Raw genomic sequence first — 26,129 nt, forward strand, 5'->3', positions numbered from 1 at the left:
ACCACCCAGAAACCTTAACTCAGCATTAACAATTTTTTTGCCATTGAATTATAAATTTGATCAAGTCATGATCACTTGTACTTAAGCTGCTGTTAATTTTTAGTTCTGTGATACATTGCTCTTATCTGTCAAGATGAGGTGCAATATAGAATTCCCTTGTGTTAGATGCAACAGTTTTTGAATTAAGAAATTATAATCTATAATATTAAGAAATTCTCAGGATGCTCTAATATTGCTGAAACAGACTAACACGGCTACAACTCTGAAACCTTAATATTGGCAGTACATCACTCAAATTGCCGGATAACGCAGTTTTTTTCCTACATATTATAGATAGCTGCTTAAGAAGCAGATCAGCCTGTTACCTAGTGCGATGTGGTGGACTTGGCAACTCATGGGAGGGACACTAAGAGGGGCATGAGCTAAAGGGGAAGTGTGACCTCCCCACTTAAACCCTCCACGTGACTCCTCCCCGTCCCCTCCGCATCCCACTTTACCTGTGGGGTGTGGGGTGGGAGGTGCTATCCTCCCGCTATGCCAGATACCGATTTCAGGCAAAAGGAGGGCAGCCCCATTTTGGCAGCTCCTTCACCGCGGCTGTACTGCCCCCAGCCCTTCCATGCAGCTGCATCTCCTGAGGTCAGCACAGCCCCACCAGAAGACAGATACAGCTGTGTCAGAGGAGCTGCCAGTGCAGGGCGCTGGCTCCTGGGAGCGTTGGGCCCACGTTCTGCTCCTTTCACCACTGCGGTTCCCAAGAGCACCCTGCGGTTCAGTTCAGCACTGAACTGAACCGCAGGGCTCTCCCAGGAACCACAGCGGCAAAAGGAGCAGAACGTCGCTGGCAGCTCCTCCAGCGCAGCTGTACCGGTACTGTCCCAGCCCTGTCCTCAAGCGGGACCGTACAGATCCCAGGAGACGCAGCTGCATGGAAGGGCTGGGGGAGGTGGCCCCATGTTCTGCTCCTTTTGCCAATGCAGTTCCCTGGTGAATGTGCCCCCACCAGGCATCTGGGGAGGGGCATGTGACCCTTCTTGACCCTCCCAGGCGGCACCTTTCAGCAGACACCAACAAATACCCCAGCTTGTGTTTTATCTGTTAGGACACAGAAGAAAATATTCTGGAACACTTATGGATCTGAGTTGTTAGTGACTCAGACATGGTAATGCCATTTTTGACAGACTGCTGCTCCACCTCCCCTTTTGCCCTCTCAAACTTCATTCCTCACAAGGCATAAAATTTCCTTTAAAGACTAGTTTTCAGATTTAGAAAAAAAATATAGGAGCACTACTGACAATTCTGATAGACTAATTTTTTTGCTCAGTTCTACATAGCAGAAGCATGACAGTAAATTCCAAATCTGGCATTAGACTGAAATGATCATCTGTGCCAACCAATATTAGACGCTACATTTCTGGCAAATAAGTTTCCGCTACCAACATCTTTCCAACAGTAAATTACTTCCTTAAAACCACAGAGCACATAAGATTTTTTTTTTAAGATACATTGTTAAGAATCTTCTTATTCACGTGGTAATTCATTCATTGAAAAAAATGAATTACTCTTAAAATTCATCTGGGAAGCTTTAAACTACCAAAACATCCTAACAGCAACAACAACATAGCCTACCATTACCAGAGCACCTTCACATGTCCTGCAAGAATGTTGTGGACCTTTTTAGGGAGTACTCTTGATTGTTAACATTAGAGACCTATGCAAAATTATTTCTTAAAATGAAATTAAAAACAAAAACTCTAAATTAGTTCCCCACCGCCACCAAAGATGTAAATCAAAAATGAGAAAAGTAGATAATTTAGATAATACCTCCTTTCCCTCTTTCTTCTGCCCAATGCCCCACTACAAAACAAAGTTTTCTGATAAGCGTGTGGGATGCTCAGTATCTTAACTGCTTTTGATTAAGACAGACATGACATCTTGAATTCTGAAAGTCTTTTCAAACCCAGTCATTAACATATAAAATTACTTACTTGATATTTTATATTGAAATACAAGGAAAGATATAACTATCAGAAGAATAAAATAAACCATCAAAGCTGCACACCTGATTTATTGCTTCAACAAACAATAACCATTATTGAGTGATCATAAAACATCAGATAAAACGGGGTATATACCATCTCTCAGAATAAGGAGAAAGAGAATAAAACAAAACACAGCACTAGTGAAAACACCATGCAAAACATTTATTTAGGAGATACTTTGCAGTTTAACACTTAAGGGGGAAAAAAGGGTTATTAACCTGTTCCATAACTTGTTCTTTGAGATGTGTTGCACATGTCTGTTTCACTCTTGTTGTCTGTGCATGTGACCCAGTGCATGGCCGTAGTAACCTATTTCCTTGAATGATAACTGATGCACACCATTGCATGCAGATATAAAACGGCACAGCCACACACAGCACCCTCTCGGTTCCTTCTTGCCGGAACTTCAGTGCAGAGGGAAGGAAGGCACGTTGTGGAAAAGGCATATGCAACACCTTGCGAAGAACTGTTACAAAACAGATTAATAACCCTTTTTCTTTTTAGAGTGCTTTGCATTCTTGGTGACCCACAAGCTGTGAAACAGGAGGTGGGATCAGAGTCTGTCTAAATAAACTTTGGAGGACAACTCATCCAACTCTAACATCATCTCTCAAGTCCTAAATGATGGCATAATGGGCAGCAAATGTGTGGACTGAGAACCGGTTACCCTGCAACAAATGTCCAGAATTGTAATATGTGCTAGAAAAGCTGCAGAATTAAATTGACATCTCATCGAATGAGTTGTGACTCTGCTTGGTGGGGTGACATTAGCTAGGTCAGAGCACATGCGTATACATGAGATTACCCAAGAAGAAATTCTCTGAGAAGAGACAAATTGTTCTTTCATTCTGTCTGCAACCACCACGAAAAGTTGAAAGGATTTAGTACTGCTTGGTTCTGTCAAGGCAGAACACCAGAGCTCTTCTGATGTCCATCATGTGCAAACATCCTCTTCCCTGCTCGAATGTAGTTTTAGGAAGACTGCAGGTATGTAAACAGGCTGGTTGAAAGGAAAGCAGACACCACCTTCACAACAAACATCGAATGAGGGTGCTGGTAAATTTTGTCCTTAAAGGAGATAGTATAGGGAGGCCCAGACATTAATGCAGCACACAGCTCTCCCACCCTTCTGGCATAGGTAATAGCAATCAAAAATGCCACTTTCACTGACAGATGTAGCAGAGAGCAAGTGACCAAAGGCTCAAATGTAAGCCCCATAAGCCTTGACAACACTAAGTTTAGATCCCACAGGGGAACAGGATCATGCACCTCAGGATACAATTTGACTAGGCCTTTCAAAAACCTTATTGACATGTGGTTTGAAAAAATAGACCAATTATCCACCTTAGAGTGGAAAGCTAAAATAGCTGCTAGATGTACCTTGATAGATCAGCCGTACCTTGATAGATCAGCCAATCCTTGATGTTTCAGGTATAATAAGTAATTTAGTATGCATTGAATTGAAGAACGGGACAGCAAGAGTCCAGAATGGCACAACCAGATGGAAAAACATCTCCATTTACAGAGGTAAGTAGCCCTGGTAGGGCTTTCTACTGTTTAACACCCTTTTGAGCAAGAGTGCTCCCTAACATCTAGCCATGGAGCATCAATGCAGTTAAATGAAGAGATTGCAGGATCAGGTGGAGTAGACTTTCATGATCTTGGGAGATTAAGTTCAAGTCCAGTGGAAGTGAAATAGGTGGTTTCACTGAGAGTGCGAAAAGAGTGTAGTACCTGTGTTGACAGATCCATGCTGGGACTATGAGTATTACTCTGGCCTGGTCCCATCTTAGCCTTAGTAATACCCCATGAATGAGATGAATTAGTGAGAAAGCATAGATGAGCCTGTGAGACCATGGTAGTATGAATGCATCTGTCAAGGAACCCCGGAGGCCACTTCACAGGTAACATAACTGAAGACACTGTTGATCCTTGTCACAAAAAGGCTTATTTGGGGAGACCCCCACCATTGAAAGATGTATCTGACCACATCCGAGCAAAGAGACCATTCATAGTAACTCAAACGATCCGCTCAGGTGGTCTGCCAGATGGTTTTGGAGCCTGATAAGTAAAAAAGCTTCTAGATCTATCAAGTTGGCAACGCAAAACTCCCAAAGCAGACTTGCCTCTTGACAAAGTGGAGAAGAGCGGGCTCCTCCCTATTTGTTGAGGTAGAACATTGCTGATGTGTTGTCTGTCAGAACTAAGGGTTTTTCACTTGATCTGCTGCAGAAGAACTTGGCAGGCCAACCTGACAGCTTTCAGCTCTCTGACACTGATGTTGATGTTAAAGTTAAGTCCTCTACAGACCGTAGACTCTGAGTCTGTAGAGAAACCAAGACTACTCAGCCAAGGGCAGAACCATCAGTTACAGGGGGGCAAAGAGAATGCCCACACATACATTGGCCAGACCTGTCCACCAATCTAGGGAGATGAGGACATGAGAAGACATAATCACTACCAAGTCTAGATGGTGACAGCCCTGTGAGTAAACAAAGGCCAGTAAACCCTGCAGAATTCCAAGTCTGACATACTGGGCCACATCTGTGAAGAAGGCTATGTGCCCCAGCAGCCTCAAACAGTGTCATGTTGTTGTGACCAGGTAAGTTTTGAGATCTATAACAACCGATTGAATTGTCTGAAACTTCAAGTCCAGAAAAAAAGCTCTGGCCTGAGTCGAGTCCAGTACTGTCCCTATAAACTGTATCCTTTGGACCAGCGAGAGGACAAACTTCAATGCACTAACTCCCAGAGCATTGAACATTGACTGGATCAGAGATGCACTTAACAGTATCTGCACCCTGATTGGCCTTTGACAAGCCAGTCGTCCAGGCAGGGATAAACTTGCACTTCCAGTCTTTTGAGAAATGCAGCTATCATTGCCATAACCTTTGTAAAAATCCTGGGAGCTGCTGACTAGCCAAATGGTAGTATGGTGAACTGGTAATGATTTCGATTTACCAAAAACCTGAAATACTGTCCATGAGCTTGACTGATCACTACATGGAAGCAGGCATTTTTTAAAGACAATGGTTGCAAACTAGTCTCAAATGACAGGATAATAGAAGCTAGGGTAACCATAAAAAAACTATCTTTTTAAAGAATTTCTTGCGTTGACGCAGTCTAAAATTGGTCTGACAGCTCGCTTCACTTTCAATATTAGGTTTCAGAGTAGCAGCCATGTTAGTCTGTATTCGCAAAAAGAAAAGGAGTACTTGTGGCACCTTAGAGACTAACATATTTATTTGAGCATAAGTTTAAGTGAGCTGTAGCTCATGAAAGCTTATGCTCAAATACATTTATTAGTCTCTAAGGTGCCACAAGTCCTGCTTTTCTTTTTTCAATATTAGGAAATAGCAGAAATGAAACCCTTTCCCTCTGTGATACTGTGGAACATCTTCTACGGTACCCTCCCTTGAGAACAGATTGTACCTCCTGGAGCAGGAGCGCCTCATGAGAATGGCCTGAAGAGGAAGGGTGGGAGGGAGGGAGGCAGGAAGGGGTAGAAACAAATTGGAGGGTATATCCCACTTTCAGTGTTTAAGACCCACTGGTCTGAAGTAATTTGGGACCAAGCACTGAGGAAGTGGGAAAACTTTGCAAATGTTTGAGATAGGGTCTGGAAATATGGAGACTGGTGTGGAGTCCTTGACTGACCCCCAGAATAACTGTTTAGAAGGTGTCCAGGAGGACCAGGAGCTAGAACCGAAGCAGAAGGAGTGGGAGGTCTGTTCCTATAACCCAAGTTTTTTTAATTCTGGTCTTGATGAGGAGAAAAACAGGATAATGCTGAGTCTGATAGTGCTTTCTGACTGGGGCAGGTACATACAAACCAAAGACTTCAAGGTGTCCTTTGAGTCCTTAAGGCCAGGAAGCTTGATGTCCGTCTGTTCTGAGAACAGAAAAGTACCCTCAAAAGGCAAGTCCTGAATAATATTCTGGACTTCATAGGGTAGACCAGAAGACTGCAGCCATGAAAACCTCCACACGGAGACTGCAGAAGCGATAGTCTTAGCTACCGAGTCTCCCACATCCAACCCAGCTTGCAGCCAAGTTCTCACTACTAATCTGTCCTTGTTCACCAGGGAAGAGAACTCCTGTCTACCATTCTCAGGGAGCAGATGTTTGAATTTCTCCATGGAGCCCCAGAAATTAAAATCAGAACATTTCAGCAGAACCCATGGTTAGCAATTCTAAGCTACAATACCCCCAATACCAAATAAATCACATTTCTTTGCCTCTTGATTTGGGGGTGGGAGCTTGAAGCCTGTGATGATCCCTTCGTTAGTCGCTGCAATCACTAGCAACCCTGTAGGAGGATGGGAGAACAGACAGTTAAACCCGTGGTAGGGCACATAATACTTGTGCTCCACATGCTTCGAGGTAGGAGGCAAGGAATATGAGGTGTGCCATAGTGTCTTTATGGGCTCCAAAATCACCTCATTGACTGGCAGTGCACTCTAGGTGGACCTGGCATAGTTAATACATTGATCAGACAAAGAGAGGACTCTCTGACCTCCTGGACCTGAATGCCCAAGTCTGAAGCACCCCTCTAACAATTCCTGATAAGTTTTGTAGTTGTCCAGAGGGAGTGATGTTGCCTCCAAGGAAATCATCTCATCCAGAGTGGAGAAGACTAGAAGTGGTTGAACTTCTTCTGCAAGATGTTCTGCTGGCTCCTCCAGAACCTCTTCCTGATAGTTTGCATTGGGCCCAATATCAGACACTGCAAGTGGGGCAGCTTCATGCAAGGACTTACTCCTCCTGGACAAGGGCACTGAGGAAGAACAAGGAGGGGAGGATCCAGAAGCTGGGGGAAAACCCCAGTGGTTCCAAAAGAGCCGCTGATAAGGGACCAGATCCCAATGACCTCCTCGCCACATTCCCACAGAAGCTCCCATTTTGGGTTCAACAGGGTACCCAGAGAGGAACGATCTACGTGGGAAGCAGTGGGTACTGCTCCACGACTGACAGATATATGAGGCCACCTCAGGGTCCAATGAAGAAGAATTCCCTTCTGCAGACCATGGAGGGTCTATCCAAGTTGATTCCAGTGATTGGGGCCAAGAACCCACTGATGGCTAGAGAGACACCATCATTGCCAGCTTCCTCTTAGATGGCACAAATGGGTAGACTGTCCAGGAAGTAGGCAGCTGGTGCACTACAAGGTGCTGCACCACAGATGTTGGAACAGGGCGATTTAACAGTACCGTAGGAGCTGATTCCTGTACCGCCAACAATACCAGCACCAACAAAGTAAACTCCTCGCTGCTGCAAATGCCTCCAGAGTACTCGGCACCAAGATCATATCTGACTGATGCAGTGCTGCTGAAGTTAATAGTGCCATTTCTGGCACAGGACTCGAAGGTGCCCATTCTGGGACTGGAGCTAACTGTGCAGTTTTAGGCACTGATTTGGAGGAGGGGTGATTAGATCTCAGTTGCCTTGACTCCCTTTCCCCCTGCTTTGCAGACTTGGGGGTGGAGATCTTCCTCTGATCAGAGCCTCTCTGGAAGACTTATGCTCCTGTCATAAATATAAAGGGAAGGGTAAACCCCTTTAAAATCCCTCCTGGCCAGAGGAAATCTCCTCTCACCTGTAAAGGGTTAAGAAGCTAAAGGTAACCTCGCTGGCACCTGACCAAAATGACCAATGAGGAGACAAGATACTTTCAAAAGCTGGGAGGAGGGAGAGAAACAAAGGGTATGTGTGTCTGTCTATATTTTGTCTTTGCCGGGGATAGACCAGGAATGAAGCCTTAGAACTTTTAGTAAGTAATCTAGCTAGGTACGTGTTAGATTATGATTTCTTTAAATGGCCGAGAAAAGAATTGTGCTGAATAGAATAACTATTTCTGTCTGTGTATCTTTTTTGTAACTTAAGGTTTTGCCTAGAGGGGTTCTCTATGTTTTGAATCTAATTACCCTGTAAGGTATCTACCATCCTGATTTTACAGGGGGGATTTCTTATTTCTAATTACTTCTATTTCTATTAAAAGTCTTCTTGTAAGAAAACTGAATGCTTTTTCATTGTTCTCAGATCCAAGGGTTTGGGTCTGTGGTCACCTATGCAAATTGGTGAGGCTTTTTATCCAACATTTCCCTGGAAAGGGGGGGGTGCAAGTGTTGGGAGGATTGTTCATTGTTTTTAAGATCCAAGGGTCTGGGTCTGTAGTCACCTAGGCAAATTGGTGAGGCTTTTTTACCAAACCTTGTCCAGGAACTGGGGTGCAAGGTTTTGGGAAGTATTTTGGGGGGAAAGACGTGTCCAAACAGCTCTTCCCCAGTAACCAGTATTTGTTTGGTGGTGGTAGCGGCCAATCCAAGGACAAAGGGTGGAATATTTTGTACCTTGGGGAAGTTTTGACCTAAGCTGGTAAAGATAAGCTTAGGAGGTTTTTCATGCAGGTCCCCACATCTGTACCCTAGAGTTCAGAGTGGGGGAGGAACCTTGACAGCTCCTTCCTAGGCACAGGTGACAGTGACCAGTGCCGGGACTCTGACACTCTTGGAGGCAAACTTCTGACTGAAGCTGCAGCACTTGGCACAGAGTCAGACCAGGACAGCTCTGAGGGTCATCTCAGCTCCACCTCAATGAGCTGGAACTTCAGCCTAGCCTCCCTATCGCTTTTCACCCTATGCTTGAAGTCCTGGCAAATCTGGCACTGGTCCTTCACATGTGCCCCAACCAGGTATTTGTAATAAATGCTCTATGGGTCACCGTGACAAGGCTGGGACTCACCACCACGGCGCCTCCTGTTGGTACCTCTGGGAATTAGCTCAGTCCATGTGGAGCGCCCTCCACTGGTGGTGTCCTGTCCATCTCTCGCCCTCTGTTGGCGTCCGGACCCGTGTTGTTCCCTTCTGGCAGCTTCCTCTTTCAGGACACTGCCCTCCAGCATGCCCCCTAGTCCACACTCACCCCCTTCTGCTCCCCCGAGCCTGCCCAGCACTGCGCTATCCCAGGTGCTGATCTCCTCGTTCAGGAGTCAGACCTTCCCCTTTGAAGGTCTGGGAGAGACTGCCTGCCTGTTGCTTGGGCAGCCTTTATATAGGGCCTAGCCTAACCCTGATTGGCTGCCTCTTGCTCGCCTGTGATTGGCTCCCCGCAGGCCCTCTCTGATTGGCTGCCTGTCTGCACAGCCGCTCTGGCCTGCTGTAGCCCAATCTGGCCTGGAGGTGGGGCACCGCCCCAACACAGTCACTCACAGGCATAGGTTCTGAGCAAGAAGCACATGATTTGAAGCCTGGTGACCCAGGCATGCCTCGGTGGCGGCAACAGAAACCTGAAACAAGGAAAAACTATAAAATCTTAACTTTTTTTTAAACTAAACTACAACTACTAATTACAACTAGACTATGTACATAAAGGCTGAGAGAAAGCTGTTCTAGCAATGAAAAGGGATTCCAACGACCGTCGCAGAAGATCAGAAGAAACAGAGGTGCTGGGGGCAGCTTTGTCTTTTATACCTATACGCAGTGGAAAGTGACGGCAAACAGCGCTCAAGCCACTCACCGGATACTGCTGAGAGAAAAAGTTTCTGATGGCCATACACTGGGTACACAGACACCAAGAATGAAATTCACATGTGCAACCACTTGAACAAGTGTTGACATTTCTATTCACAGTAAAAAATATATATATATATAGTTTCAAAGTCAAAACACAAAAACAAAATCAAAAAGCTATATTTTAATTAAATTAAAAAATATCAAAAACTATCTAACAACCCCAAGTCTCCCGCTACATTGCATAATCATCAAAATCCAAAATTTTGTCCAGAAACAACCTCAGCTTAGCTAGGATAATCAAAATAGCTTTCTCAGCATAACACACAAATAATGTTAAGAGTATTACACACTTACATAGCACAATGTATTAGCTCTAACAGATTACAGATTGTCAAGACACTGTAATAGTTTGTGTTGAACACTCACATTTTTAAAAATCAGAAAATAAAACACAATTATTTTTGGTTGAGAAATAATAGTTATATGTACCTGAGATGTTTCCCAATATATCTTTAGTATGACAAACTAGGTCTTCATTTTCTCCTTCTTTAAAGTTTCCCAATTCTCCATAGTAAAGAGCAATCCCAAGCTGCATTATGCGTATAAACATAGGGAGCTGCTGATCAGTGATGGAAAGCTTCAAACTTTCAACTAACGTATGAATCTACAATATAAAGAATACAGAAGCAAAAAAAATCATAATTGTTTCCACTAAAATCAAGTTTTAAAATGTAAGATATGACGCTATAGATAGAATATCCCTATTTTTTTCTCTTCAAAAACAATATCACAACATTATAATATCTTTAAGTCAAAAACATTCACACTTTGGAACCTAAATAAAAACAACATTTTACTGTATTAATGGCAGAGAGATGTGCATGAAAAATACCTTAATTTACATTTTTATAACAACTTATGTTACAATAAAGGAGAACATTCTACACTAAAGTTTGGGGTGCTGAAATTGATTGAACACATTTTGCTATGTAGGAGAAAATGATCAAAGCATTCCAGGGCTGTAAAAACCATTGCAACAATAAAAAAAACCACCACCCTGAAGAAAAATTTAAGTCAGTTGGGTTTTGGAAGGTTTGTTTGTTCGTTTTTTCATTTTTATTTTTTTTTTTGAAGAATCATATGTCCATATATTTGAAAGTTTGATCCTAGAAACATCAAGTTCCTAATTTCAATCTGTGAATGACAACTAGTTATTCTAAAAAGGTGAAAGCAAAATGAGAACAATATATATATATTTTTATGCCTAATTATATCTATTAGGAAATAAGGAAACTCTCTAGAAGTCCAGAGAAGATAAGAGAATGGCTGGAGAGTAGTGACTGAAGAGAGGTGGATGATCAGTGGTTGGAATTAATCACTGGAAGCTGAAGAGAGAAGAATGTGTAGATGTATGAACTGTGAAGGCGGCTTGATTTACTAAAATTTAAAAAATTTTGGAAGGTGTTCTATTTAAAGCTGTTTAGCTCATCCATAACAGTCTTCGTACTTTACAGCTGGTATAGTCAATAAGTGGACCACAGGCCAAATCTGGACTGCCAGACACTTTTGAATGGACCCCAAAATCTTATTTACTTATTTATTATCATTATTGTTGTTTTTTTAAAATATTTTCTCTGGAGTCTGGGCCTTGACTATACCTGACCAAGAAATTGGGACCTTGAAAAAAATAATTGACTACCCTTGCTTTACAGAGTTGAAACCAGTAGGTGGCTATTTTTCATTCCAACTTCTGGAGATGGAAAGTTGCTGAATAATACTGCAAATGGATGCTTGGTATTTAGTGATAACTAAGCATCAGCAGTGTATGAATTTATCTGAGTCAACATGCCTAAGGTTGAGGGAAGTGGTAGAAAAGAAGCAACTGCACTAATGAAAATAAATAATTTTCAAAAGTAAAATATAAACATTGTTACATAGCAAGAAAGGAAAAGTCATGCCCATTTAAAAGTACAGAAAACTGGTTTCTTTGGGTTCTTCATGATCAAATATATCACAACATGAAACTTTGCTGAAGCAGAAGAAAAGAACACTGATGAATATGACCCCCCAAATGAGACATTTCATTGCTATTTTTATCAAAACATAGCCAGGTTGGTAATTTAAATCCATGTTTCAGGGCTTCCAGCAACCCTTCAGCAGCGTCATTCTAAATCTGTCTCCATTTGTCCCTCATACTCAAAAAAAAAATTTTTTTTTAAATCAATTGGTGATTATGCCATAAAAATGAAGTTCTTCAAGATGACTCTGCATATTTACCCTTATGGGTAATGTGCTGACTGATACAGCCTAACAGTAGAATCTTCTCCAAACAGTGCCTGTTCGAGCACACTTGTGCCCCCTCCTGCCCTTCCTTTCAACATCCTCAAATGTTCTGAGGGTGAGGCTATATAAGGGGCCCTGTGCCCTCTGCCATCTCAGTTCCTGCTATCACTGACCCAGAGAAACCAAGATAGGACTCTAACAAAGATGGGAAAGGTGGGTGGGAAAAGTGAATATGCGGGGTCACCTCAAAAAAAACCCTCTGGTTACATGTAAGTAACCTTCATTTCTTCAAGTGGCTCTGCATATTCCCACTTATGGGTACTTTGGCAAGCAGTACTGAAAAACACAGCAGGAAACAGAGCTCTAATTAAATGATGATTGAAGCACCGCTCTACCAAATTTCGCATCTGCTCTCGAAACCAAATCCAAAGCATATTTAGTAGATGTACAGACTGACTTCCAAGTAGCAGGTTTACAGATTTCCCCGACAGGAACATGTTTAAAATAAGCAAAGGATCCTGCAACTGCCTTAGTGATATGACATCTCATAACAGTAGACAGAGGGACTGCTGCTAACTTCTAATATTTAAAGATACATTGTTTAACCCATCTGAAAATAGTATGGACAACTACACTGTAACCCACATGATTCTTAGCACAAGAAACAAATAACCAAAAAGACCACCTAAAATCTTTTGCTCTATTTAAAAAATAGGCTAAAACCATTCTAGCATCTAAAGTATGTAAAGGAGATTCCCCTTTATTAGCATGTGGCTTTGGAAAAAACACTGGTAAATTAACTGTCCGACTGAAGTGAAACTCAAATATTATTTTTGTGACCAAGTCCAAGAACCATCTTGTCCTTATGAGAAATAGGGATATAATTCGCTCATGCTTCTGGCTGATGTTATAGCAAAAACCACCACAGTTTTAATAAATAAAATAAAGAGCACTCTGCCACAGGTTCAGAAGGGGACTTCATATGCCTAGATAAAACCAAATTCAGATCCGATGGTGGAACCATATCTCTACAGGAACAATAAAAGTTAGATAACCCCTTCATAAACCTTTTAACTGTATCATGTACAAATAATGACCTACCATCAATCAAAGCAAGATAATCTGAAAGATCCACTAAATGAACTCAAAGAATTAGCCCCTCAGACTTTAAATATATCAAATACTCTAATATATAGGGAATAGAAATGGAAACTGGTAAGTCAGATTTGCCTTGCATCCAAGAAGCAAATCTAACCTATTTCAAGTAATATTTCCTCATAGATTGTTTTCTAGAATGAATACATTCTGCAGCAACATGGAACAAGATATTTCTAGATTAATCAAAGTCCTATAGTCCAGGCCATCAGATGGAGACACTTTGAATCTGAAAGAACACTCCTGCCTTGCTGCGGTGACAATAGGTTTGGAGACAAAGGAAGAAGTACACAGGTTCTCTATGACAGCTGGAGCAGGTCCATGTTGCCTCGGCCAAGCTAGAACAATCAGGATCATTCTTGCCTTGTCCTGTCCGATCTTCTTCACCACCTTCTGAATTAACGGAAAAAGAGGGAAAGTGAACGAGATGGACTGACTGTTCTTTCATGCTCTTGAACAGAAGAGACATTTTGTTGAATCATTTTGTTTGGACAGACTCCCGCTGGAGAAAATCTCTTGCCCACCTAATCTTTCAGTGATCACTCGTGCATCTGAAACTGCTTCTGCTGAGCCGATCTGCCAACATGCTGCTCTCCCCTGCTAGATATACGGCCACCGAATAAACATAAACAATGCTCCAATCCCACAGATTGACTGCCTTAGCAGAAAGCAGAAAAGAGTGGGCACCTTGTTTGTTGACATAATGCATAGCCACTGTATTGTCTGTTGCTACCGAAACAACCTTCCTCTTTACATGAGGAAGAAAAGACCTGAGAGCCAGATGAAGAGCCCTTAATCTTAAAACATTTATGTGTAAATCCTATTCCTGGGACACCCAGTCACCTTGAACTATGAAAGATTCCAGATGAGCTCCCCATCCATTGTTCGATGCATCAGATTTATCATTATCAACATCAAAGGGGAACTGACCAGGATCCCCTCGAGAACATTAGTTCTTTTATCTACCACATCAAAGAATCTAAAATGTTCTTAGGCATGGTGACTAACATGTGAAGGCTGTCCAGCTTGTAAACTAAGCCAACCAGCGTCTCATTGCCTCATTCTGAAATATGCAAATTGAGTAACATAAGTAGTTGCTGGCATACGACCCATCAGACCCAAAAAGAAAATCACTTTCTGAGTTCAACAACGATGTATCTCAAAAGTAGATTGTACTATCTTCAGAATGTTTTCCTCAGGGAGAAAAGCTCTTCCTACTACCAAGTCCAGGATAGAAGATCCATTTTATAGGGTCTAAGCGGAGTATAGATTTGACTTTTTAATATTCAGAAGCAATCATAAATCCGTAGGAACGGAGGTAGCAAAACTGGATGTAGCCTAGCAGATATTTGTGTGAAGGAGACTTCAGCAGTCAACCGTCTAAATATGGGTTAACAGAAGTTTCCTGCCTTCTGAAATGCATTGTTAATATAGAAAGTTACATTGTAAAGACTCTTGGACTGTAGAAAGGCCAAAAAGCAGGACCTTGTATTGAAAATGTCCTTGTGCCACCACAAAACATAGGTATTTATGATGATTTTGCAGATAGAAATATGGAAATACACATATTTTAAATCAAAAGTTGTAAACCAATCCATAACTGAAAGTAAGGGACTTATGGAGGCTAGAATTCACATTCAAAAACAAAACTTAAAACAAACCTGTTCAACTTCCTCAAATCTAAAACTGGTCAGAGATCCCCATCTTTTTTCCACACTAGGAAATATCTTGAATAAAACTCTTGACCCCACAGACCCTAGGATACCTCTTTCAGCATCTATCAGAAGCAATTTCTGAACTTCATCTGGAACCGATGAAGACAGAATCTTTTAGGCACCTTAGCCTTACTAAATGAGGCAGTCAGAGCCAAAACAGGCCTCTTAATCTTTGGTTTCAGAGTAGAAGCCGTGTTAGTCTGTATTCACAAAAAGAAAAGGAGTACTAGTGGCACCTTAGAGACGAACCAATTTATTTGAGCATAAGCATCCGATGAAGTGAGCTGTAGCTCACGAAAGCTTATGCTCAAATAAATTGGTTCATCTCTAAGGTGCCACTAGTACTCCTTTTCTCTTAATCTTTGGATCTGATGATCTCCTGGAGACCAACGGCTTAGCAACAAGAGCTTCTTTAAGCAGGAACAGTTGCAGTCTATTCTGCCATTCTTTATGAGCTCTGAGTGTAAAAATCTGACAAACAGAACATCCAAAAGGAGAGTGGCCTTCTCCAAGATTCTTAAGACACCTAACGTGGTCGTCTGACACCGGGAAGATAGCTGGGCATAAAGAACACCTCTTACATCTGCTTTTTCTTTGGTTCTGTCATCATACAGAACCAAACCTAAAATTATATTAAACTAAGTACGACTACAAACTCTCGAATTTAACTAACCTTATAAGCTACCAACAACAATTATCTAAAAAACCCAGCTCTGAAGGACCAGATTAGCTCACTTCCATCTGGTTGAAGCAGCTGGAAGGAAGACAGACAGTAGAGAGTGCAACACCTCCTTATATAACCTTGCCCTGAGAGCATTCAAAGACGCTATGGGGAAGGGTAAACCAGTTAGGGCATTATGCATAAAGGGGACTATGCAGAACCACTCAAAGAAGAAACAATTGAAAGGCAAAATCCCAAAATGGATAAAAAAAAGTGGCTACATTCTTTTATAATCTTCAGTGTAGCACAAAATCAGCTATTATAATAAATTACATATCATCCTAGATATATTCTGCCAGGCAGATTTAAACTCACAGCTCCACTAATAGAATAAAAAGGATCAATATTGACATTAATGCAATATATAGTTCAGGAAATATGAAAAGTGGCTTGATAATAGTCCCAAGTATCCACACAGGGCAAAATGCACTTCTGCATATTGCTATTGACCCGACATCTAAAAATAAAATCAGACACGTAGTCCAAGATGCTCATGATGACACCCAAGAATGTAGAAAAATATAAGGAAAACATTGCCATCCGCACACATAACCCCCTTTTCATTTTTCTTCTTATTTTTTGGTGCTCAGCCAAAATATTTATTGCTGTAATTACAACTGCCGCTTTTACTTGATCTGAGTTGATTTGGAAACCTTCCCAGTCAAGGTGGCGGTATAAAGATTTGTGTGATTGCAAACAAGTAGTTATTTCAGTACACTAAAAGGAGTGCAGGAAGTTAATCATGCTCGATAGTGGTTTTGAAGCTGGTGTGGAAGGCTTCATTAATGGCAGTCAGTCCTGCATGTATACACATACACTCTTGATTAGAAGCTGGACACTTCTGACCAATAAGTCGCGAGTTCTATCGGGGTTAAAAACTGGCAGCCATTTTGAGCACCAGTCAGATCTAGTCCAGTGCCAGGAGAAGACGGAGCTGCCAGTGGTAACCCAGACTGAATCTGTGGATTGGATCTCAAAAGTTTCCTGTAATTTTATAGAGGTCAGCGGGACTGAAACTGGAAAAACACCATAAAGGAGGAATCACAGATTGGAAGTCCAATGTCTTCGTGAAGGTCCCCCCTCCACCTCCCCCCCCCCGCCCCCAAGAGATAATTTATGAATACACTAGTTCCCAGGTATACAAAAAAAATTGTTTTTAAGTAAACGTAATGCCCATGAAATGAAACAAACATTCCTACAGACGGCACCCTCTATTCAATTACAGAACAAGTACAGCACATGAAGCATTAATGCGAACTACCTGACAGCCTTCCTCATACCTGTCCCAGGGGAACTGGCTGTGGATTTGGGTTAATGTTACTGAGATAAGGGCCAGACCTTTCCACTCTAGCCTCTCTGCTAAAAACAGTCAACTAGTTAGTGACAACTGCAGTAATGACGATTTTGGACATAAATACACTTATCTACTAGAGGAAATGGTTGAAGCTATAAATTCATTTCATTTACAGCAGGGAAGTTTAACATTTTTAAAGTTTTCATGAATGAATGCCAGCCATCCAGTGATTTGATTGGCTGGCACAGACTTCATTAGTATAAATTACAAGAGCACATTTAAAGAACACCTATATCCAATCAGAAACCTAACATTTAAAATAGTATATATATATAATTTAAATGGTATTTTTTTCTATAACTGCTCTCTAATTAAAGCATGTAACCATCTTGTTTACATCAAATCAGAATGCAGCAAATCAATAATGATATATGAAGAAAATATTTCTCTACTGAATCAATAATTTAAACCTACAGGAATCAAGCAATATAAAAATCCTTTTAGAATAGTATAAAAGAACACTGACATTGAACATTACTATACTGCTTATTTTATTAACAATTGATGATTGACTTCAACGTTTATCCAGCAGCATAAGACCAAATGTTCTAATCTTTTATTGACATCTCTAAGGACAATGTACAAAGTTAAGGTATTTTATCTGTAAATCACATACTGAAAATGAAAAAATATGGTAACTAGGGACAATATCACCAAAAATCAACAAAATATGAATAGTGGGTAAGATGCGTCTTTGAACACACTGAAATGTTTAAAAAAGATGGGAATGACTGACCACCAACAGAGATAAAGAGGTGGGTTTCATATAAATATAAATGTAATTACACTAACATTGCTCCATGTACTCTGGCATGTGTTTTATGGTAATCTAGGATCCATAAAAAACTTTTTTTATGTAATAAAGTAAAAGAAAGTAAATAATTCATTATTAAAACGGCAGCACCATTTGACACTATCCTGAAGACTGTGTCAATGTTTCCACTATAAATGTCTGTTGTCAGAGGTTTATAATTCAGCCATAAAAATTTGATCCGTGTTAAAACTTGGCATAGAAGATCTCAAGTCTGTGACTGAATATTTTTCCAAAATTAAAAAGAATAACTTTGCTGATTTTAAGTGCAAAAATACAGGATTTTTAGCATGCAGTATTATTGCACATATGCACCAACTGCACTAGTACCACAAATCATAAAGGTCTTAATACATATGTAACAGTCAATCATATGATAAATCATTAATATCAGGATGGTCCATGTAAGCTTTAAAATCATTGACGATTTAGTTATAAAGGTCCTAATATCCGTAAAGACTCAGCTTTTACTCATTTCTAAAAAAAACACAATAGAAATGAATTTACAAAAAAAATTAGCACAGGATTAACTGGTCCCACTGTGCCTAAGTCCTGTATACATTTAAGTGCACCAGTGCACGATAGGATGTATTTTATGTACTAAGATACCTACATCTGATAGGAAAAATTACTAGAGAGTGTATCAGTAAAAATTAATGATCACAAGAGGTGCTGATTGCCTGCTTTGCACATATGCTACTGGAAGTTCATGTGTGCAAAACAAGTGTCTAAGCAGCATTTTGCATGAATACATTTCTAGATAAGCACTTAAAAATAGCAAGTGTCTGTAAAGAGTTTTGGTATCTTCATATCAATAGTGCTATGTAAGTGCAAAATACCATTTACAGGACAGGTAGTAGCAAAGCTTCCCCAATACTGTCCAACATACCTACAACATGAACTGAAGGAAAAGTCTTTAAAGGTGAAAAGGTAATTCAACCTCTGTGCCCATTCAGCTGTTGATTTCTATGCTTTGACTATCAATAAAAAGGTCATTTAGTGCCAGATGTGTGTGTATGATATTGGATACTTGCCCATTAAGAACTGGACTTGGACCACGAATTTTTTACACCTCGACCACTGACTATATTAAGTTTTGCTTAATACCAATCAGTGTCTAGGCCAGATTTGAAAATGCTCTATGTCCCATTACTAATCTCCTAAATCATACAGTCCCCAAATTTAACTTTGAGCTTCCCTTTTTCCCCTCTGTTTTCTCGACTCTTTATTCCATGGTACAATTATTACAATCATTTTTGCAACTCAAGCAAAAAGTTGTCTGGTTTGAACATGACTTTTTCTTTCTTAAATACGCTAATATACATAATACATGCAGTCTATTAATAAACCAAGACACAAAAATTCCATAGTAGTTAATGTACTGTGTTAGTGTTCATGTTCTTTGGTTTTTCTTATGAATGTCAAATTATACACTTAAAACCTGAAAAGCAGTTCATACATATGGATGTGAGGAAACAAAAGAAGACACTTTGGTACCTACTTTGATAACAGATGGCATCTTGGAATTAAGATTATCGTAAGTAAAATGCAGACGAGTTCTGAAGGAACACTTGTAAAGGAGAGGGTCCTGGTAAAATTCAATTTTTCCACTAGCATTTCTCTTATCAAGACATACTGTGCAGTCAGAAAAATTAATCACCTTCCTTAGTACCAGATCATTTGCTTTAAAAAGATAAGAAAAAATATTAAGACAGTTGAAAACATAAAAAATAAAAACCAAATACTTAATATGCATAGTATACTAATCTATGAGCAAACAGTAATAATCAATAAAAATAAATAGATTCACAGAAAGAGAAGAGACTGCCATTATAGTTAACAGTGTTATCTTTTATTTAAGCTACCACAACTATTACCGGTTCACATGACTAAAATAAAGAGCTTTAGCAAGAAGAAGAATTTTCTAAGTAAGCACTTGGTAATATATTTATCTTTACAGCTTACTAAAATGTTTTCTATTTAAACATGCACTTAAAGTGTGCGTTTTACACTTAAAAAAAAAACTTCCACAGAGATAACAATCCCACCCACACTTGAAAACTATTGTCCCAAACATAGCAGAGGCCTCAAATCCCCAGGAATAATGATTATCCAGAGGGGGTGGGGGGAGAAGGAAAGAGTGTTGATCTTGAAAGAAAGGGGAAGAAAGAACTTAATAAATCTAAACATTACACCTCCAATAATGCACTCGAAGGGTACATTCAGTTTTACTCGGAATAGCCGGGGGTGGGGGGGTGGAAACAGCTGAAGCCAATAGTTAAAAATTAGGCAGAGAATATGGAAAGTGAATATCCAAAATGTACTCTCAATTTTCAGATACTTGATTATAAATCTGCAAGGACAAAAAAATCCTTGAATTATCATTAACCAAAAACATATTAATTTTTCCTTATGATCATAATTTTGCTACAAATAACAGAGTTGCAGAAAACTCCAAAGATACAAAATCAATTCACAAAAAGAGTAGTTTCTTTCTAAGATCTTGTATGGCCTTGACTAATAGAGAAAAAAATTATACATTTTCCTGTTTAAGAAGAACTTTATATTTTGCAGCCAAAGGCAGAACACGGAGAGTCCTTCTTTCTCCTTCTTTGGCCCCTTTATCAATTCTCCTATGCCCCAGCCAAATGGATTACCCAGTGAGACCCTTCCTCTTAGACAAACTCTATCTGGGATGACTAGTGCAACTGGGAAGCCATGACATATGGATCACCCTCCACACCCTGCTCTGCAATCCAACGAAAGCTGAAAAGGGCAGAATGCCTTAACCTGTTTTTCCATGCTGTGGTCAGTTTAACTTTTAATAAAACGCATATTTCAAAGATGGTCTTTCTTGTGAATTTGGTGCTTATAAAAACAAACAATATAGGCTAGAGCCATGCACAGTGCAAATTTCTCAACTCACTTTGCACCTCAGAGCTGACCTTAAAACACTCCTAGCTACTGTAGTCTGTGCACAAGGATAAGACCTTTACAGCCCACTCATTTCACTCTCCCTGGGAGAGGTCTGTCGATTTGATATGTGCCAAAAATGAAATGTGCCAAAAATGCACATTTTCGTCAGATAAGTTTTTATCTTGCAATTTCTGAAGCAAAATAAAATGTTATGATAAATTTGGATTCAGATATATTTTATAATGTTATAATATTACCATAATTATTATAAATTTTCGCTAGAGAAGACCGTCCAGTGGTTAGGATAATGGCACAATATACAAGAGACTCATGTTCGATTCTCTGCTCTGCTACATATTTCCTATGTGACTGTGGGCAAGTCTCTCTTGTGCCTCAGTTCCTCATCTGTAAAATGAGGATAATAGGACTTCCCAGCCAGACAAGAGAATTGTGAAGATAAATAGATTAAATATCGTGAGGCACTCCAATACCAAGATATTGAGGATGACACACCCAACCCTAAAATGAACAGATAACTTGATATTTTCCCCTACTGAAATGTGATGTGGCAGGTATTATTTCCCTTAACTGATGTAATAACTGATGGTCCTTCTATCCCATAAAATACACTGCATGTGTTTGCATTTGCATTCAGCCTACTTAACAGTCAACATATAAAATTACCATATTGTGGCCTGCAAGGTACTGGTAATGGAAAAAATAACTATGTTAAAAAAGAAAATTGAAAATATAATAGGAAGCAATTTTACTTCCAACACTTAGAAAGCTACTTGCATGAAATTTAAACTCCCATCTAAGGAATAAGAGTCCTAATACTACAGAATTTAAGACCCAAAAGTATCTACTCACCAGAGATGTCCATAAACGCACGATCCCAAAATTCATCCACTGTATAGCATTCTGCAGAAGTGATATTGACTGATAGAACAATATCATCCTCCACATACTTTAATATGAGATTGTTGATCACTATGTTGACATTGTTTACAACACGCCTAATCAAACTCTGCACATAACCTATCAAATGGAAACAAAAAGACAAACAGAATGATTCTCAGACGCTATGAGAAAGAGATGCTACTATTAATTTAATTATTACAAAAAAATAAAACAACAAATTATTTCCAAGGTGTATCTATTCCCAGTCATCAGAATACTAACCTTTTCCTAGCCAAAAGCACAAGGCACATAACTTCTTTAAGACTGCATTGATTGCTACTGAGTGGATTAGCTTCCAGCAAGTGTGGCAAAGGAAATATAAAAACAAAATTCTCATCTATTAGTATTAGGTGTTAGATTGTTATGTTGAAACCTGATGGCAAAAATTAACCTTCAAATTTAATTTTTCAGGATAGTGCAAAATTTATTTCTTTTTTTGTGTGGGGAGATCACAAAATACTGCTACAAAAAGATTTTATGTGAACATACAAAAATGACTATTTTCAAAGAAAGATAGAAATGGACTTGGAAAGAATATACAAAGTTACTAGGATACTAGTTCAAAATACATGCCTTTACATGTATTTTTCCTTCTGAATCCTTCTATAAAAAGTCACAGAACAACATCCATCTTTCTAAGTACTTTTATTACTCAATTTAAATTTTAATGACCAATATATTCATGTGCTCCTCAGTAAGAACTCTGTTAGGTATAACAGAATCAATTTCTGTCAACAACTCACACAGTTAGCACCTGCAATAAAGCCTACTGGGAAGAAACCTATTTAAATTTGTTCAACCATAACATGGCTGGAAAAACTAACTCTTTTATGCTTTCCCAGTGGAGGGTAAAAATTCTCATCTGAACAATACAGGAAAGAAATGCAATCCTATCCATGTTCAAGTTTTTCCTGTAAACGGAATATATTAACAATGCCAATTAATTTATGCTGCGAAGGAAAAAACACAGATACAACTATTTAAAAATTATTATATTTTAAATTATATTACTTATGCATCACTATATTTTAAGTTATTACCTACCCATACATCAATATTATATGTAAAAACACATGCATTATATATTATGGAGACAGTGATGGTCACTATGGTTTAAATTGATTGAAAAAAGGCAGTTAAAGTTAGAACTTATTCCACTTATTATACAAAATAAAATATTGCCTTTAGAAATTCATGTCACACGTTAATGGGGTATGATTTTCTTTTTAGTGTGTTTTAAATCCACCGAGGGGGCGGGGGAGACGAGGAGAGAACCTCACACAATCTTTAGCAATTTTTTGGGCCCCTTTCAAAGAATGTTGTTAAAACATAGCAAATGCAAACATACCACAGGTACCAATAATAATGTCTCATGTATAGGGTACACAAAGAATTTCATATTTACACAAAATATTTATTTACCTAACTTCCATAACTTTGCTCACTAATGTCAAGACATTTGATGATGGATGCCATTTTCTATGGACGGTGAAGAGAAATTTACTAAACAAGAGCAAATGTAAGATGCTTTTAACTGGGGCTGCAGATAGGATTTATAGGTCCTTCAACAAGCTGTCAAAGTAGGGCTCTCTGTGACCCAGAACCGTGCAGCAGCCTCACCCTTCTAAATAAAACATGTAGCACTCCCGCAACCCTATGCTTTGCTCCCAGAGAACTCATCTCCCCTTTGTTGTGCCTCCCACACCACCCCCATTGATAATGCCTCATCCCTTGACCAGCTAGATACCCATACTAAATTTCATTCTTTTTTTTTTTAATATCATCTCATTGCCATGACACAGAATACAAGTGTTGCCAACGTGCAAGAGACAGTCAACACTCAGATCCCTGTTACAAGTTGGTACCATCTGCCCAGGATGGGGCATTATCTCTGGGAGACAGATTGCCAACATTCACTTTAATAGAGCCTTCACATTCTCAGTGAGTTCAGTTACCACATTAAGGAAAGCAGATAATATTGCTTCTAATGTGGCACTCCATTTCTTGATCCACTTTATGGAAGCTGGGATCTGCCCGCTGCACTAAATTTACAAACAAAGATTATTTTGAATTTGAGGATAATTTCTCTTTATAGATAGTTAGCATTAAAGTTGAGATTCAACTTCTATTCCAACTCTCCTTTTTCCAGTCTATCATACAAATATTGGCTGCAATTTTCTTCATTTGATTTCATCCGAAAATGTGTGTGGGTTTTTTGGTCCACATTTGAGCAAAACTGATTAGCCATTTTCAATTTATAGAAGTACAAATTCACATACTTCCCCTATATACGTTCTTATCAGATGATTTGCATTTGCATAATTCTAAAATGGCTGAAACTGAACGCTTTGCCGCATTTCAAAACAGTTATTTTACATATCCAAATGTGGTTTTAAGATTTCCCTTGAACATATTCAGAATCAACAATATTCAATATCTGAGTATTTTTTAAAGATTTAATATGAAAGGTTGACCACACAATGTGCAATAAATCTTTCATTATATTAAAAATATTTTGAACAAGCTTAACTCCCACATAATTATTTATTTTTAGACATTTCTATTATGCTATGATCTTGCCACTATCATGAGTGTATTAAAGCATAATAAATATGATATTAAGGAGGTGAAATATTTCTTTGGAGACTTGTGTAAGGAAACAAGATGGAATCCAGGAGGCCAAGTGAAAGCTGTCAATATTAAGCTGTGAAATTTACAGTTCTCTAATCTTACATGACCTTTTCACTAACTGAATCTGCCCTTTTACCCTACTGTCAACCAACTACTGAAATGAACATGTAGAAGTATAAAACTTGCTGAAAAAAGCTTGTAACTGAAATTCAAAAGATGAGAAAGGGTAAAATGTACTAGTTCATCCTTGATGACCATTAGAATACAGACTAAAAAGATTTGCAGAAGGAGTTGTAGTATTATAAAGTGCTTGATTCCTGTTTACACTAAGACCACTTTAAACTGCTCTGATGGTGTAAAGGAAAAAAGTGGAAGTAAATTACTTACATCCACATTAAAACCGCATTAAATGATTGAAGTGGTATAAAGTGGCCTCCGTGCAAATAAGAATCAGGCCCCAAAATATTTAGGCTTTTTAAAAAGTTGCAATGTGCACAGTACAAATATCAGACTATATTTTATGATAAAAATTGAAATGGTCTGATTCTGATCTAACTTACACTGTTTTCTTCTGATGTAACTTTAATACATTAAATGGCGTTACTCTTGATTTGCATCAGAGAAACAGAATCAGGTTCAGCAAAACAAGTGAAATCCTTACCTCGTTAAAATCAATAGCAAAACTCCCACTGATTTCAGTAGGCTCAGGATTTCTCTCATATTTAAATGTAAAATTAAAAGAGCTCTAGTTTTTTTTTATTCTGAAAATATTTAAAACAAAGCTTTTTTATTTCAAAGCCTGATATATCTTTAGTTGTATTGTTATATTTCAAAATAATGCAAAAAAGAGTGACACTTTTTCAATTCTCTGATTTAACTCTTCACACTTATATAATGATCATTTAAATGTTGTTTCACATAAAATTCACATGCTTATGGAGAGAATATTGCCTTTCTAGTTTCATCAATATTCAGCCAGCCAAGTCTCCAATAAGCTTTAGGTGAATTATAAAGATATGATAGACTAAAGTATATTAAAATGTATAAAATTCCTAAATATGCAGGAAAATATTCACAACAGAATGCACTGAACTGTGGCAAAATTTATAAGAACCATGAAACACCATGAGGAAATTCAGAGAGCAGAAAGCTTATAAATTTAATTTTTAAAATGTATATGGAACGTAATTTCATTTTTTTTTAAATACTGATTTCCTCTTTCCTAATATCTTAGTCATAGGGCATGTCTATACCTGCAGCTAGATTGGCACTGCTGTGATCGATGAAGCGGTGTCGATTTAGCAGGTCTGGCGAAGATCCACTAAATTAATGGCAGACGCTCTCCCGTTGACTTCTGTACTCTAGCTCCCGGAGAAGTGCAAAGTAAGTTGGAGAGAGCGCGTCTCCCATCAAAACAGCGCAGTGTAGACACCACTGTAACTAGACATAAGTTACGTCGACTTCAGTTATGTAACTTACGTAACTGAAGTAGCATAACTTAGGTCGACTTTCAGCTGTAGTGTAGACCAGCCCATAATGATCCCTTCTGTTCTCAGAGGTTATGGACCATACAGCAAGCAGCACTTACTGCAAGGATGTACTTCAGGTTTCTGCAATTTTGCTTCAGTAGGAATGTCTATTTCCCCTTCAGTCTCCACAAGGCAACTTTCTGGCATGATTGAGGCAATAGTTCAATCATTGTTTTTCAGCACCCTCAGAATCTGAATATGGCTTCATCACCATGGCAGCAAAGGGTAGACAGAGTCTGCAGGTATCATAATTGGCACAGAAAGAGTAGCAGTGTTCCAGCTTTGTGGAGCAAGTAGTATCCCCTCCACCGATCCAAAAGGAAATTCTTTAATATTCGGGCTTTATAAGCCTTTCAAAGCCAGTCAGTTTTGACATCCATGATGCTTTCTCTGTGATCCACTATAGTTTGCCTAACCACAACGTAGTAAGATTTTCCGCTGGAGAAAACTCTGATTATGGGAATAAAAAACGGGGAAGCGTGTTCTATCAATAGTTTCCTG

General features: G+C 39.2%; 1 protein-coding gene across 22 annotated transcripts in view; it reads right to left on the reverse strand.

The window, feature by feature from the left end:
• VPS13B (vacuolar protein sorting 13 homolog B) overlaps positions 1 to 26,129 on the reverse strand; it is a 914,031-nt gene that overhangs the window by 793,028 nt on the left and 94,874 nt on the right. For all 22 annotated transcript variants that reach the window (XM_037892217.2, XM_037892214.2, XM_027818377.3 and 19 more), the window contains exons 5-7: positions 21,379 to 21,546; positions 19,094 to 19,275; positions 10,043 to 10,217 (exon numbers count right to left, since the gene is read on the reverse strand). In XM_037892217.2, the coding sequence (XP_037748145.1) occupies positions 10,043 to 10,217; positions 19,094 to 19,275; positions 21,379 to 21,546 (525 nt within the window). The remainder of the gene's footprint in view (positions 1 to 10,042; positions 10,218 to 19,093; positions 19,276 to 21,378; positions 21,547 to 26,129) is intronic.

This window comes from Chelonia mydas, chromosome 2, assembly GCF_015237465.2.
Source record: "Chelonia mydas isolate rCheMyd1 chromosome 2, rCheMyd1.pri.v2, whole genome shotgun sequence".
Classification (NCBI taxonomy): domain Eukaryota; kingdom Metazoa; phylum Chordata; order Testudines; family Cheloniidae; genus Chelonia; species Chelonia mydas.